Below are 15,687 nucleotides of genomic sequence, written 5' to 3' on the forward strand. Positions count from 1 at the left end.
TGGTCGTTTTGCACGTTCTTCAGATGGAGCATCGTGCAATGCTCCGGGATCCGGGAGTAGTAGGCCGGGCAAGAGGAAGGGGCGGAGGAGGACACTTCATGGCTAGTACGTGACGCTAGGCCAGGTGGGCCGTTGGACGGTAGTGTCATACCTAGTTTTGGAGGCCACATAGCGGCACGCGTTTGGGCTGGGGAGGATGAGAGGACTATGTTGAAGTGTCATAACCGGGAGAGGACGTGCAGTAAGCTTCAGGCGTGGTACGCTAGCATGACACCCGAGGTTCAGGGGATGGTAGATGCTACTGGATTGAGGCACTTGCCTGAGATCATGTTTGAGCATTTGGATCAGCCGTTGATCTGTGCGTTTGTCGAGAGGTGGCAGCCCGATACGAACTCTTTCCACCTCCCTTTTGGAGAGATTAGTATCTTGCTACACGATGTCAGTTCTATCCTCCATATCCCATCAGATGGATGGATTACAGGTGACTTTGGTTCATGGGATGACGTGAAGAGTTCATGTGCAGAGCTATTTGGGATGGAGAGAAGCGCCTTTTTGAAGGCGCATTGGTCCGGTGGTGGTGTATTCATTGATTCTTTGATAGAGAGATGTTCTGCTCCGGATCGGAGTCCGACCCACCAGTTTCGAGGATATATGCTGACCCTCCTTGGTGCCACTCTATTCGTTGATAAGAGTGGTAACCGAGTCCGTCCTTGGCCACTGTCGTTTTTGTCTTGTAGCCCACAGGATGTGAGCCGGTATTCTTGGGGTGCGGCTACACTAGCCTATTTATACAGGCAGCTTGGCATAGCTAGTCGTGCTGATTCAGCCCAGATTTGTGGTTGCCTCACGCTATTGCAGGCATGGATTTACGAGTATTTTCCCATGTTTCGGCCTAACCGCACTAGGAGGATGAGACCTATAGGATCTGCTTCGGCACTGAGTTGGGAGGTTCGGCATGAGAACAGGGGGATTGACCGACTACTGAGTATTCGACAGGCATTGGATCAGACGAACGACATGCAGCCTGATTGGTTACCTTATGGTATATGTCCGGTATCTGCTTATCCTCGTAGCACGTACTACGGGTGGCTGCGATACTTGGATATCGTTGAGCCGTATATGCCAGATCGTACTTTACGCCAGCTTGGATTCATTCAGGAGGTTCCCCATCATATTTTGGAGCCGGAGTCTTGCTATAGGCCTTCTGCTGGGATAGGTACAGGGTAGACTTCTCATTTATCGCACAGCGACAGACATGGGATTTATTTCCACGTGCTTCACAGCTTATGTTGGGTGGTCTGCAAAGGCCCCACTTCCTTCGATGGCGACAGATGCTTACATGCAGTGGTATGATGCGTACTCCCATCGTTTCATCATTAACCCGACTGAGTTGCCAGATGGTGGAGCCGGATCAAATTATGTTGAGGGTTTGGTTCCAGATCAGGTATCTTTTAATGTATTACTTATTAAAATTAAGTGTTAATAAAATTATATTTTGAATACTAACTTTGTTATATACTACTATATGCAGGTATTAGCTTCGATCTTCGGTATGATGGACCCGTTTATTGAACGGGACACCAGTGATCTGCCCGATGATATTCGAGCATTATTTGATGGACTGTTTGGATGGTATGAGGCATGGAACCGTACCCGTGGTGTGGATCGACGTCGGAGAACGTAGTCATATTTTGTATTTTTATTTGAACTAATTATCGATTTAATGAGATTTGTATTTTTATTTGAACTTATTGTTTTAAGTGATTATTTTTTTATATGTATTTTAACAATGATTAGTAATCTTATTGTATGAGGTTGACGTCTTTTATTCTAAATCTATTTTGACCTCTACTGTATTTTTTTTTTATATATATTGTTTCTATCCATTTGAATGTAATTTCATGACTTTATGATATTTCATGTAACTACTTAGTGCTTCATTTGCATCTTATATCAATATAATTATCTATTATTTGTACAATTTTTATATACTAACATGACTTTTAAAATAATATTGTTTAATTATAACTGTGTATAATTTGTTTATGATTAAAATCTATTTACTTCTACGCAAAATAATCTCAAACATGATTTTAATAAACTGTCCTTTCATTTAATAGTAGGTATGTACAATGTTAATTACAATAATATGAACTTACAACTAACTCTAATATATATTACAATAACAATTACATTTGAACTAACTCTAATATTCAATTACAATAATAATATCGACTTTAATTGCTATGATGAACATTCCATAAATTAATCCGGCTAGCATAATAAGTCTCCCATCCAACTACAGTTTCATCTCTCAAATCAAACCATTGTACTGCAATTGGAGGCATCGGGAAATTAGGAGCCATGAATAAGCGGATGTAGTGTTGATTACGTGCTCCAAGGTGTACCATAACAAACTCATAACATGGTCGTGTGACCTCGACTGGTGCAGTCAATGGTAGAATAGTGCAGCAACCCCACAAAGTACCTGATTCCCCCACTGTAAAGTACATCACAACGCAATTGTACAAGGTAGCAACAGCATACAAATCAGCAATAGACTCCATCCAATGTGCCCGACGAGCAGGACCTCTGGTGTGCATGATACGAATTCTCGCTCTATCGACGTACTCTCGTCCTCCATAAACATCCTCGTAAATTTTTTTCATTGAAATTTCGTTGTAAAGGTGTTGACGAGCGTGTGGCCAACGATCTTCTCCACCATTGAAAGCATCAGCAACACACCTGAATCCGCAGTTCCCATCACCTAAGACGTCATTCCACCCAACTATAAAAGGGATGATGATATCGGGTACGTTATCTGCGTAAGGAAATGGATCTGCTCTTCTTTCAAATCTCTCCGGTTCAAATGTTCTTGTCGCATTTGAATCTGTTACATAAATAAGAGTTACGAGTATTTTTGTATATCAAATTGATAAATAACATAACAAATCAGTTCATATATGTGTACCTCTATCTCCACTAGTACGAGTCGATGGATTTGCTGCACTTGAATCTGTTATATAAATACGAGTTAGACAATTAACACAGTAAATATGATTGATTAAAAACGTATTAAATAAGTCATCAAAGAAGTTAATTGCAGTAAATATGTGTACCTCCATCTCTAGTAGATCGGGTCGTCGTAGTTGTACGAGTACGACTACGAGACCTTGATCTATCCCGGAATTCGTGCTGGGCATGTTCGAAACCACTCGGGTCACGTCTAGTAGATGTTGAACCAGGAGGCCTACCTCTCGTAGAAGTAACTACATGAGGCTCTTGAACTCCCTCGTCCTCTGGGTGTAACTGCCGACGAATAAGGGCTGCTATACCCCTCCTAATCGCAGGATCAACCTCAGAAAGTTCATCAAGTAATCCCTGAAGATATTCAACATCCTGATCACATTGACTAGCGTAATCCGATGCATTTACACCATCTCCGATCACCAAACTCTTGAAGAAAAGATGAATATCATCAAGATACAATCCCCCGTTTTCGTTAATAGCAAGTTGTATGGCACATGCACATGGGATACCAAAAGAAGACACAAGCACACAACCACAATAATCAAACACTTCCCTACCCATGGTTAGGCGTTTAGTGTTTTCCATTTTCAGCATATTGAGACAGTAATGGGAGACATGACCAACCAAATGACGAAAAGGATCTATCATATGTTGTCTTCCAATTCTGCCCTAGATTTCTCTAAGCTATCCCTGATCTTGATCATCTGGCTATCTATGAACAAATTAACACGTGCGAAGAGCGTATCCAAGGCACAAGTGGAAGTTTGTAGCCACGCTTTCAGAGCTGCATGTGCACTCTCCACCCTACATGTGGTTGTGTTCCCAAAATGAAGCACGTTGTTGGTCCATGCTTTAGCAAACTTGGTCTTATGTGGATTCAACCACGTTGTCTCAACATAATTAATAACGGAGGGCTTCCATGCCCAAGCAGACTTCAAATTTCCCAATGCAACCTCATAATTATGTTCTGTGTTTGCATTTACTACACTCCACCAATGACCAACACGAAATCGCTCTCCAAATTCCGCCCCCCACATAATCTACTAACTCGTGCCTCCACATCTTTGTTAATATGCCATGTACAAAGAAGATGAGTAGCAGCTGGAAAAACTTCCCTAATAGGTCTAATCAAACCCAATTCTCGATCTGTAAATATGACACTCGGGCTCACATCATCGCCAATTAGAATACGCAGACACTGCAACACCCACTGGTAACTGTATGCACTCTCATCCCTCACTATGGCATAGGCGATAAGGAAGTTCATATTTGTCGGTGCCACCCCTATCATCTCAATGCAAGGCATACCATAGCGATTCGTTTTATATGTTGAATCGATGCCAACTACCCTGGATAGGTACGAAATGCGTTCGTACCACCAGGATGAGACATGAATGCATGAGTGATCACTCCATCATCATCCCGTAATGACCAATACACATAGTTTTTCGAACAGCAAGGTACAGAAAATTTTCAGCTGAAGTCCGTTCTTCACGCCCTTCCATCTTGTAAAAATACCTCTCGTTGTATATATGCTTTATCGTTTGGTGAAGATGGGGGAATGCCTCATTTACAGCAGCTTGAATGTTTCTGGGTGCGGTCTCGGCATCAGTCATCTGTCTAACCATCCGCCTAGCATCATCATTGAGCCCACTAGTCCGTCTGTGACCCTCCGCATATACTATGAATGCGTGGTTGTGGAAAGCATAATCACTATTCGGAATAGACACATGCCATTTGTCCCCCAAAACCAACCTAATCATAAAATTACATCCACAAAACTTTGTCGATGTATTAGGTCGCACCATAATATTCGGATCTACCTTATTTCCCGAGTATCTCGACCCCCTAAAACATTTCAAATAGCAACGCAGTGGACCAGTCGGATTCTGCTTATACGAATCAATAACCAATTCGAACCCTATGGAAATTGCAATTTCATTAAGATGGTTAACCGCATCATTAACCGTTGAGAATGCATCAGTTATCTGAAATCTACCGTGATAATTAACCCCGTCCCCATCATTGCTCGAATATGGAACCTAGTAAATACCATAGAAGTAATAGAAACTATTTAATAAATTATATATCTAAATCACATAGTTAAATTACATATCTAAATACAAGTCAGCAGTGGTGATTAGGCGCCTGAACCAGATTAGAGGCGTCCAATAAAGGCGTCTGCACCAAAGGTGAGGCGTCTCACAAGGCGCCTGTACGAAGGTGAGTCGTCTAATCAAGGCGCCTGCACCATACGTCAGGCGTCTAAACGAGGCGTCAGACCAATGGTGCAGGCGCCTAGATTAGACGTCTCACCTGTGGTACAGGCGCCTAGAGCAGACGCTTGACCTATGGTGCAGGCGCCTTGCTTAGACGCCTCACCGTCGGTATAGGCGCCTAATTAGGACGCCTGTAAGCAATTCATAGCCAAAAAAAATACTGCTTCATATTTCATGTTTTTTATAATTTAGGATGAACTTTTAACCTAGTATAATATGCAAAATATTATAATTTAAATAATTTATGTCTACTATATTATAACTACTCTAACATGTTAAAAATAAAAATATAACTATTATAATATTATTTAATTCTACATATATCACTTTATGTAAATTCTACATCTAATATGTTAAAAATTATATATAACTCTTATTATAGGTATAAATCTAAATGTAATTGAACATTTATTATGTTAAACCAAATGAGAAATTTAAATATAACTACTCTAATATATGCTAAAAATCTACATATAAGACATCTACATGTGATACATGTGAAATATAAGTATAAGTATTATAATATGCTAAAAATCTACATATATTCATGTAAATTCTACATTTAAGCTCAAAAAATAGTAAATTTTTACAAATATTCTACCATGTAAAGATATTATTGTTTTACATATTCTAAACGGATATTTTAAGCAACATGTAAATTCTACATCATGCTTTGACTTAACTCTAAAACAAGTTAGGCGCCTAAAATTGTCAACCCATATGGACTGGTGAAGCGCCTAATTTAGGCGTCTAACCATAAGGTCAGGCGTCTAAATTTGGCGCCTCACCATATGGTTGGGCGTCTAAATTAGGCGCCTCACCATACCGTTGGACGCCTAACTTAGGCGCCTTGCCACATGGTTGGACGCCTAAGTTAGACGCCTGACCATATGGTGAGACGCTTAAATTAGGCGCCTGACCATATGGTAAGACGCCTAAATTAGGCGCCTGACCACTTTCGTGGTCTAAAAAACTCACATTGTTTGCCATTACGCCGGAGGAAATTTTTCTTGATTGGTCAACGCTGCTCAATGTTGGTCAACGCCGGTCAATGTTGGTCAACGCCGCCAAAATACCTTGGTCAATGCCGGAAATTTCTTGAAAAAGAAAGCCAATAAACAAAGTTTGGAAAGTGAAAAGTGAAATGTGTGGAAAACATGGGAAATGTGGGGGTTTAAATAAAGAAAGGGAAAGAGGAAAGGAGAAAGGGAAAGAGGAAAGGATGTCATGTATTAAAAAAAAATACCATGTATTTTTGTACTAAAATACAGGGCGTAAATAGGAAAAATCAGGGCGGTGTTTAGCAAAGCCCTAAAGTAAAGGTAGAGTGTTGGACAAGTCCGATGATGGCCCGCCCAATGGGCACGAAAAAGACTGCTTAGTTTAGCTTTGTTTCATGTCTAACATGAGCTCGTGTGAAATTATGAAAAATTAGCCAGTTTTTTCTTGACACCGCTTGAATACTTGGCATGGCTCATAAGTTCATGAGATTAGTCCAAGACGATGCACTCGTCTCTCTTTAGAAGTACTACGAGTTTGGGCATGTTCTCTTCGACATAAAGCAACTGAACTGAATTGAATTGAACTGAACTGAACTAAAATGAATATTGATATGTGAGAGTAAAAATATTGTCCAGAGCTGAACTGAACTGAAAATAAGATGGGGAGAACAAGCCCTTTAACTAGTTATAGAGCTACCATTATATTAGGTAATTTTTTGCTTTTCATGTTTAGTAAATCTTAGTAAAAATTGAAAATATAATTCAAAGTTAATTCAATTTACAATTAATTTAAATCACAAAAAAATGAAAGAAGTTTTTAACTTTGTAATGACTTAAATTCTATTACATAAATATTGAGTTGACATTAGGGTCATGGACGGACCAAACAACCGAAATTCAAAAGTTTTCATTAAGATGAAGGAGACTCATTTAGGGAGATAGGGAAAAATCTTCAAATAAGAGTCCCATGAGATTTGATCCTTAGACCTCAGGAATATGAAGTGGGAAGCGATACCACCACCCCACCATTTCAACCTCATATGAATATCAACATATATCATTCATTTTGGTGGTGAAAAATATCACTTCGTTTCCAAGTATTATGATAAAAGCGAGGCAAAGAATAAAATCTTCATAATAAAGAATTCATGCATATAACGGAAGGATATTAGAGATGAACGACTTGAAAAAGAAAAGCTTGTTATTTGATGATTGGGGATTCATGGTAAAGATGAAAAGCCCTGTCAGATCGACACCTCTCGTAAGTCAACTCGGGCCGATACGTTGAGATTGGGAGATGGTTAGGGGAAACCCTCTCCCAAAGTATCCTTAATAGGGACCGAACCCCCAATCTTGAGGTTGGAAGGTTCTTTCTTTACTATTAGGCCAAATTTAACTGGATCATTGTAGCTGGATATACCAACAAGTGGTGATGTATACACCTAGAATAATAAATAATAATAGTACATCATAAATTCATAATGAAATTGAATAAGTCAAAAATCACAATCACAAATAAGAAACAAGCAAATTTATTTCAGTCATGATAAGATTTTCCAAGTCTACGGTTGACTAGTATTCAACTAACTCCATTATACTTCATACATAGTTTGCATCAAACTCCAAAACTTCCTCACTTCCTCACTTCTTAATTTGCATCAAATTTTACAAAACACAATGGTATACCAGATTAAATCCATAGATAATGAGCAAGAAGATCTTCAATTCCTAAACTTTTTAGGCATATTCAAAGAATCCTTCAAGATTATCTTAACATGGCCTAAAATCTTCATCCAAATAATCCTTGCCTTTATCCTTCCTCAATCTTGCCTCTTTCTTGCCAATAATTGGATCTCCAAACTTCTCTTTAGCAAGATTAACCATAACTTGTACACCTTACACACGAATCGAGTTGGTTCTCCAACTTATAACGATATTTCCAACTCTATTTATTCTGAATGGGCTACTTTTTGGCTTATAAAAACGGCCTACTTCATATTTTCCATGATACTGTCTCTACTTACCATATCTGCTGTCGTCTACACAGTTGCTTGCATATATACAGGCAAAGAAATCGCCTTTCGAAAGGTCATTACCGTGGTTCCTAAGGTGTGGAAACGACTTATGATCACTTTTCTATGCAACTTTTGCATAATGTTTGCATACATATTTGTTCTTACCTTAATTATAATCCTATCCATCATGCTCTTTCACAAGCCAGGATATGAGATTGAAGTATGGTTTGCACTAATACTTGTTATCTATGTTATATTATTCATTGTGGGAATTTTCTACATGACTATGATATGGCAATTGAGTAATGTAATTTCAGTAATGGAGAAGATATGTGGATTTAAAGCCTTGAAAAAGAGCAAGGAATTAATCAAGGGTAAAATGGGAATTGCCTTTGCTATTCTTTTGGTCATAAATCTTTGTGTAATTCCAACTATGATGTTGATTGATGAATTACCTAGATTTGGAATAGTAGAGAGATTTTGTTTTGGAATTTTCAGTTTAGTATTGTGGACTTTTTTTACCCTATTTGGGCTTGTTGTCCAAACAGTGTTTTACTTGGTGTGCAAATCTTATCACCATGAGAGTATTGATAAGACTTCATTGGCTGATCATCTTGATGTGTATCTTGGTGAATATGTTCCATTGAAAGATGAATCTATACAGCTAGAGCGACTCCATGTGTAACTTGAAGGAGTTATCAGCGACTTACTTGAGGGTTGTATTGTATAACATAAATATATTTTTTTGGCTTATACTTTCTGTGTTTCAATTTAGATGTTACTTAAAAGATTGTGGATAGTTTATAAGGAAAGTAAAGATGTGTATCTTGGTGAATATGTTTCATTGAAAGATGAATTTTATACCGCTAGAGCGCCTCCATGTGTAACTTAAAGGAGTTATTAGCGAGTTATTTGACGATTATATTGTATAATATAAATATATTTTTTTGGCTTATACTTCCTGTGTTTCAATTAGATGTTACTTAAAAGATTGTGGATAGTTTATAAGAAAAGTAAAGATCGGACTACCACTTTTTAAATAAAAAAACATTTGCTAAAGAAAATTAAAAGGTATTTAAGGGAGAATGTGGGGATTATCGACTTTTTTATGCTATTTCAAAAAAAATTATGGGTAGAAAAAAGTCTATTTATGTTATGTTGATATGTAATAATGTGATATTTTTATTTTCAAAAAATATGACAAGTCATCTGTACAGCAAAGATAAAGTAAATAATTGTTGTACATAAAATTATGTGTATCAGTGTATGTGTGGAATGATTTGTATCAAAGTTATGGTTGAATAAAATCTCCTTTGTGCCACTCTTTATGTCTTTCTTAGGAAATCATATAATTTTTGAGTTTCTGAGTTTAGCCCGATATGGTGGTGACGGGTGAGCAGAAAGAAGTCGAAAGCTGCAGTTGGAGACAGTGTTCCGAAGAGGGTACCCTAAACGAACATAGAACCTAAAAGTAATCAAGGGGACAAAGTAGAACGACTAAAAATTCAAGGGTGCAACTTGAAAGAAAAAACACCAAGTAGTATTTTAGTCTAGTCGTAAGGAGAGAACCTTTCGGTTCAATTCCTACTAGAGACACTTTGAGTGTAGGGATTTCCCTAACCCTTCCCCCTTACTCTTAACAATCCGACTTGCGTGGACCCGGTTCACACTAAAAATAGTGTGGACCAGGCCCAAGCACGTGACACTATATCACTTTAACATACACTATATCACTTTAACATACACTATATCATTGTAACATACACTATATTATTTTAACACACACTAAATCACTTTAACATACACTATATCACTTTAACATACACTATATCATTTTAACACACACTATATCACTTTAACACACACTATATCACTTTAACATACACTATATCATTTTATCATACACTACATCATTATAACATACACTATATCACTTTAACATACACTATATCACTTTAATATACATTATATCATTTTAATATACACTATATCATTTTAGCATACACTATATCATATCAATATACACTATCATAAACTCACGTGATATGGATCGGGTGCACACTAATTAGTGTGCACCGGGTTCATATTAGTTTTTTTATACTCTCAAATGCCTGGCCCGTTAAGACTTGAGCGAGGTTCGGGCCACTTCTTCTTACAAAAAAAAAAAAACATTGGACATACCGTATAGAAAAAGCTAAGAGCCTCAGACGCAAGGGTATCTTATAATAAGAAACTTATTTTTACAATAAGAAACTTACAAAAAAAAACAAAAAAACATTGGACATACCATATAAGAAACATAAGATAGAAAACAATCTTCCTAAAAGATATAGGACCATAACCATAAATTATTTCACTAAATAATATTTTAACATGAATAAACCTTTCTCTTAGTAATATCAATATGGAAAATATATCATACGTATATTTTCCGATGCTGATTATATCTCATATCTCTAACAATGGTGGAAAAAGAAAGAGGCATTCTCTACGACTCGACCAAACAACATTTTCAATCAAACGGTTTCACTGTCTATTCTCCTTGTTTCTCGTTCTTAAACCTTTTTGCCTTTTCCTATTAGTATATTTGACTCTATATATAATTAATTAAATTAGATGGAGAATATTTGTTTCAGAATTTTTAGTCGGTCAGTAATATTGTGGACTTTGTCTACTCTATTATTTGTCCTTGATATTACACATATTTGATGGTCTAATGTGGATGGAAGAGAAGATTGAAGACTTGTCAATACTCTCAAGGAGGAACTTTCTTAGGATAGTTTTTTCAAGGTATAGGATATACGCGTATAGACTTAATTGTATTATTTAGCTAACTCTATTTATATACTATGACAAAGCTTGTAACAATTTGCATCAACTACATCAAAACACAATGACATTCCAAAATAAACCTATTGATTGTGAGCAAAAAGACATTAAATTTCTAGGCTTTTTTGGCATCTTGAACGAATCACTTGAGATTATTATATCATGCCCTAAGATCTTCATCCAAATCATCCTTGCCTTTATCTTACCTCAATCTTGCATCTTCCTCTACCAATCAATAGTCATTTCTCAAAACAATAACAATATTAGCTTGTCTACCTTAGACATCAACAAACAAGTCGTTTCTCCAACTTATAACAATATTTCGTACTCAATATTTTCGATATGGGGCATTTTTTGGGGCCTGATATCCATGATATTATCTCTAAATTCCATCTCTGCTATTACATACACAGTTGCTTGTATATATACTCGCGAGCAAATCACCTTTAGAAAGGCCATAAGCGTATTTTCAAAGGTGTGGAAACGACTCATAATCACTTTTCTAAGTAGATATTGCATAATTCTAGCATACACGTTTGTTGTGTTACTTGTAATCTTACCCATTATGTTCTTTTACAATTCAGGAAATGTGCCAAAAATAGGGATATCATTAGTAGTTTTGATCATTGCTATATTATATCTTGTGGGAATGTTGTACATGTTTTTGACATGGCAATTGAGTGATGTTGTTTCAGTTATGGAGAAGAATTGTGGTTTCAAAGCCTTGAAAAAGAGCAAAGAATTGATCAAGGGTAAAATGGGAATTGCCTTTGCTATGTTGGTTTTAAACCTATTATTAGGAATTCCAACTTTAATATTGATTCAGAAATTAGCTGGATTTGGAATTGTGGCAAGAATTTTGTTTGGAATATTAAGTTTAGTTTTGTGGAGTTTGTTTAACCTATTTGTCCTGGTTGTCCAAACAGTGTTTTACTTGGTGTGCAAATCAAATAATTATGAGAGTATTAAAGACTTATCATTAGATAATGATCTTGGTGAGTATGTTACTTTGGATACTGAAGTCACAAATCTAGAGCAGAGCCTTGTGTAATTTTAACACTTTATTGGTAATTTAATTACTTGTTTGGTTTGTGTTTATATATCTGAATCGTATCAAGGATGTCTCGGCCTAGTGATTAAGATTGAGGTGCTGTGAACGATAGGTCATAGGTTTGAATCCCCCTCCTCTTCTTTTTTGTATTGTCTTTTGTGGCTCATATGAATCAAAGAAAAAATATCTGAATCGTGATTATTTTTTTGTATTTGCTTATATAGTTGGCACACTTAATAAGTAGATGTGTCTATGCTTGGATTTTTTGTACCAAATAATAAAGAATGTAATATGATTTAATAAAAATCTCCTTCTATTACACTTCCTCTTTATTTTTTTTAGTTTGCTTACCTTATACTTCTTACATTTCTTTTTAATTTACTCGCTTTACTTTGGGGTTGGGAGAAAATCAAAGATGAAGTACAAATGCATAAGAGAGAAACTAAAAATTAGGTTACAATATTAAAAAGTGGATGTTATGGGTGAAAAAAGAAGAGAAAGCAGATGAGATATTTTACCAACAATAAAAGAACAACAAATGTGTTGATAGAAAAGAATGGAAAAGAGATAAATTGTCTACACATGGGTTGATAGTAAGTAAGTATGTTATTTATGTAATTTTACACCAAAAAAAATTATTTATGGAATCTATTTTCTAAAATAATAAATATATGAAAGAGAAATAAGTCTCATGACTTAAATTTATTATAAACAGTTGGATGAGAAAGAAAGTGGCTCTGACACTCTAACCAACTTTATGTATTACTCCCTCCGTTTCTAAAAATCTTCCCTCTTTCCGTTTAAGTGTGTTGTTAAAAGATCTTCTCTCTTTTACTTTATCTTGGGTTTTTTGTCCCAAACTACCTTTAACTTTTAAGTTTTTGCGAGAAACTACCTTATAAAAAAATTGTTGTCCTAAACTACCTTACTTTACAATTTTGTTGTTGACAGCTACCTTATGCCGGTTTCCGGCATTGACTTTTGTTTTTTCAGTTCAAAATTGTGGGAAAAACAAAATTACCCTTGTGAAAATTGAGGAGGGTGATTGTTTCAATTTTAGTTTAAGTAGAAGAGGAATTTAATGGTGGATTGGTGGTACAAAGTGTCACATAGATATGAGGGAGAGAGCACGCGCACACCGGAAAATGAGGAAATTAGGGTGGGGAAAACTAAAAAAAGGGTTTGAAGAGGTCAAGTGATATAATGTGACAATAAAAAGCGGAAAAAACAAAAGTCAACGTCGGAAATCGGCCTAAGGTAGTTGTCAACAACAAAATGGTAAAAGTAAGGTAGTTTGGGACAACAATTTTTTTATAAGGTAGTTTCTCGCAAAAACATAAAAGTTAAAGGTAGTTTGGGACAGAAAACCCTTATTTCTTATTTGGAAATTGTTTTTCCTTTTTTACCCTCTCATGTCCCTGTCATATGGTCCACCATTACATTATTAATTCAATTTTACTGCATTTCTTTCTCCTACTTTAACCACTTTCTATTTGTTTATTTATCTTAACTACTTTCTCTCTCCTACTTTACTCACCCCACACCCCACACAACTTGATTCCCATTGGTATCTGTAGTAACAGTAACAAGAAAGATCTTTAGGAAACATAGGTAGTACAAATAAGAGAGGAATTGAATGAGGGAGAAAGTAGTCTCAATGTCATAATTAAATAGAAGGATTCAAATTGGAGTTAATAAACGGGTTGAGTCGTGTCAAACTTGTGTCAGGTTCATTGGTAAGCGGGTTGAACCTTATCTTTTTAGTTTACTCACTTTGTTTCGAAGAAGAACTAAGGAAGAAGAGGGGGAAGTAGTAAGACATGTTACCGAGAACAGAAAAGGCAACAGTTTGAAGATTAAAAAAAACAAACCAAAAAGAAAAATGTGTAGATAAAAAATAAAAAAAAAGCTAGCAGATGGAGTATAACGCCTAATTTTGTCTCTATTAAGCCAAGGGGGAGCTTTGGTGTCACCCAATGAAATGTCTTTTTTGTCCTTAGCTAAATATATACTTAATTGAATATTTCAAATTTTGTACAATTATATTCTTTCCTAATTTATAGATGAGTCAAGATGCCAATAATGAACTAAATAAGCATTAACAAAGTAGCTTGATATAATGAGAAAAATGGTTACTTAATAAAAAAAATATAAATTTAATTTGACTACAAAACTTTACATCTAAATTTTTATCTCAATTTCTAAACACTTTATAAATTATAATAGTTTGTATAACAATAATTATAAATCACACTTCTATAATTATATTTGAAGAAATTTATTAAGAATAAATAATCCAAACAATCGACTCAAGCATCGCGTGCATAGAAGACTAATATTAAAATAACATAAGAATTTAATTAACAACTTCTTATAACATTGGGTCTTTATAAATGTTCAAATTTGTATAGGGTAGGGGATTATACAACTAGCACTGAAGTTGAATTTTTGAAGTAAAATACACAATACGTATTGATGGATCAAAAAACAAAAACTTTAAATTTCAATTCAAATAGTAGTACTACTTGTATATTGACTTGTTAAGATAAATTACAATAACGTCATAAAAAAATGATGAAAGATTTATAATTCTAAAAATAATACTCCATCAGATTTTTTTTTTCTTTTTATTTGAAATTAGGGAAGAAATCAATGCAAAATTAAAGAGGATGAAAGATTTTACTTATGAAAAAAGAGAAAAATCATATTTAAAGAAGATTATATCCTTCTTCCCTACCCATTTAAACGGATAATTGATCCATTTCTTATTCATTTTTCTAAAAAAAAGTTATCTTCGTTAAGGATTATCAAATTAATTCAATCTAGCGAAGAATGGCGAAGAAGACTAGAATTCATGAGAGGAGAAAAAAAAAGGAGAGAGATTGAACATTTTGAAAGATAAACACTAAAAGTTATCTCAAAAGCTTGCGTCGAATATGCCCTAAGTGAAAACTAGAGTCTTCCAATAATAAAAGGTGTGAAATTAGAGTGAATTCGGATTTTTCAACTCGATGAGAGAGAAAACTCAAAAAGTGATAAATGAAGTGGACTAAAAAAAGAACATGTTTATTAGTATTATTTTAAAAATAAAGCTAGTATGGTTTGAAATGTATGCTAAAAAAGGAAAAATATCAAAACAAAAAAAATAACATAGGGAGTAAAAGATATATATAGTCCTATGTAGGGATGACAATCAGATCGTGTTGGGTTGTGTTCGTGTTCGGATCGATAATAAATGGATCAGAATTCCCTCAACCCAAATCTAACCCATTTAATAATCAGGTTGAAAAACTCAACCCTAGCTAATCTGACCCATTTAATAAACAGGTTACCCATATAACCCATTTAACTATAATTATCATTATATTAAAAATAATTATTTTCTTAAAAAGCTAAATGAGCAAGTTCACGATTGAAACTATGCATGTTTGGAATTTCTTGCAATGATTACGACCTTTTGTAGTGATATTTTACTTTTCTTA

The 15,687-nt window shown here is 35.4% G+C and overlaps 5 protein-coding genes across 5 annotated transcripts; 3 read left to right on the plus strand and 2 right to left on the minus strand.

Annotated features, from left to right (window-relative positions):
• The first annotated feature begins 267 nt into the window (after positions 1–267).
• On the plus strand, positions 268–1,227 carry LOC130591737 (protein MAINTENANCE OF MERISTEMS-like). The gene has a single exon (XM_057395549.1). The coding sequence runs from the start codon at positions 268–270 to the stop codon at positions 1,225–1,227; it is 960 nt and encodes a 319-aa protein (XP_057251532.1).
• Positions 1,228–1,255: 28 nt separating this feature from the next.
• Positions 1,256–2,037, plus strand: LOC125498231 (uncharacterized). The gene is made up of 2 exons (XM_048646051.2): positions 1,256–1,444; positions 1,532–2,037. Exons 1-2 carry the CDS (start codon positions 1,256–1,258, stop codon positions 1,682–1,684), a joined length of 342 nt encoding a protein of 113 aa, XP_048502008.2. The 3' UTR covers positions 1,685–2,037.
• Positions 2,038–2,082: 45 nt separating this feature from the next.
• Positions 2,083–4,373, minus strand: LOC104887837 (uncharacterized). The gene is made up of 3 exons (XM_048647219.2): positions 3,120–4,373; positions 2,972–3,016; positions 2,083–2,890 (listed from the first exon to the last, which is right to left on the minus strand). Exons 1-3 carry the CDS (start codon positions 3,676–3,678, stop codon positions 2,238–2,240), a joined length of 1,257 nt encoding a protein of 418 aa, XP_048503176.2. The 5' UTR covers positions 3,679–4,373; the 3' UTR covers positions 2,083–2,237.
• A 63-nt stretch (positions 4,374–4,436) lies between these two features.
• Positions 4,437–6,375, minus strand: LOC130591738 (uncharacterized). The gene is made up of 2 exons (XM_057395550.1): positions 6,288–6,375; positions 4,437–5,072 (listed from the first exon to the last, which is right to left on the minus strand). The coding sequence occupies exons 1-2, from the start codon at positions 6,297–6,299 to the stop codon at positions 4,437–4,439; spliced, it is 648 nt and encodes a 215-aa protein (XP_057251533.1). The 5' UTR covers positions 6,300–6,375.
• Positions 6,376–7,888: 1,513 nt separating this feature from the next.
• On the plus strand, positions 7,889–9,282 carry LOC104895612 (uncharacterized). The gene has a single exon (XM_048646050.2). It carries the CDS (start codon positions 7,988–7,990, stop codon positions 9,008–9,010), a length of 1,023 nt encoding a protein of 340 aa, XP_048502007.1. The 5' UTR covers positions 7,889–7,987; the 3' UTR covers positions 9,011–9,282.
• The last annotated feature ends 6,405 nt before the right edge of the window (positions 9,283–15,687 follow it).

Source organism: Beta vulgaris, chromosome 6 (assembly GCF_026745355.1).
Source record: "Beta vulgaris subsp. vulgaris cultivar EL10 chromosome 6, EL10.2, whole genome shotgun sequence".
NCBI lineage: Eukaryota > Viridiplantae > Streptophyta > Magnoliopsida > Caryophyllales > Amaranthaceae > Beta > Beta vulgaris.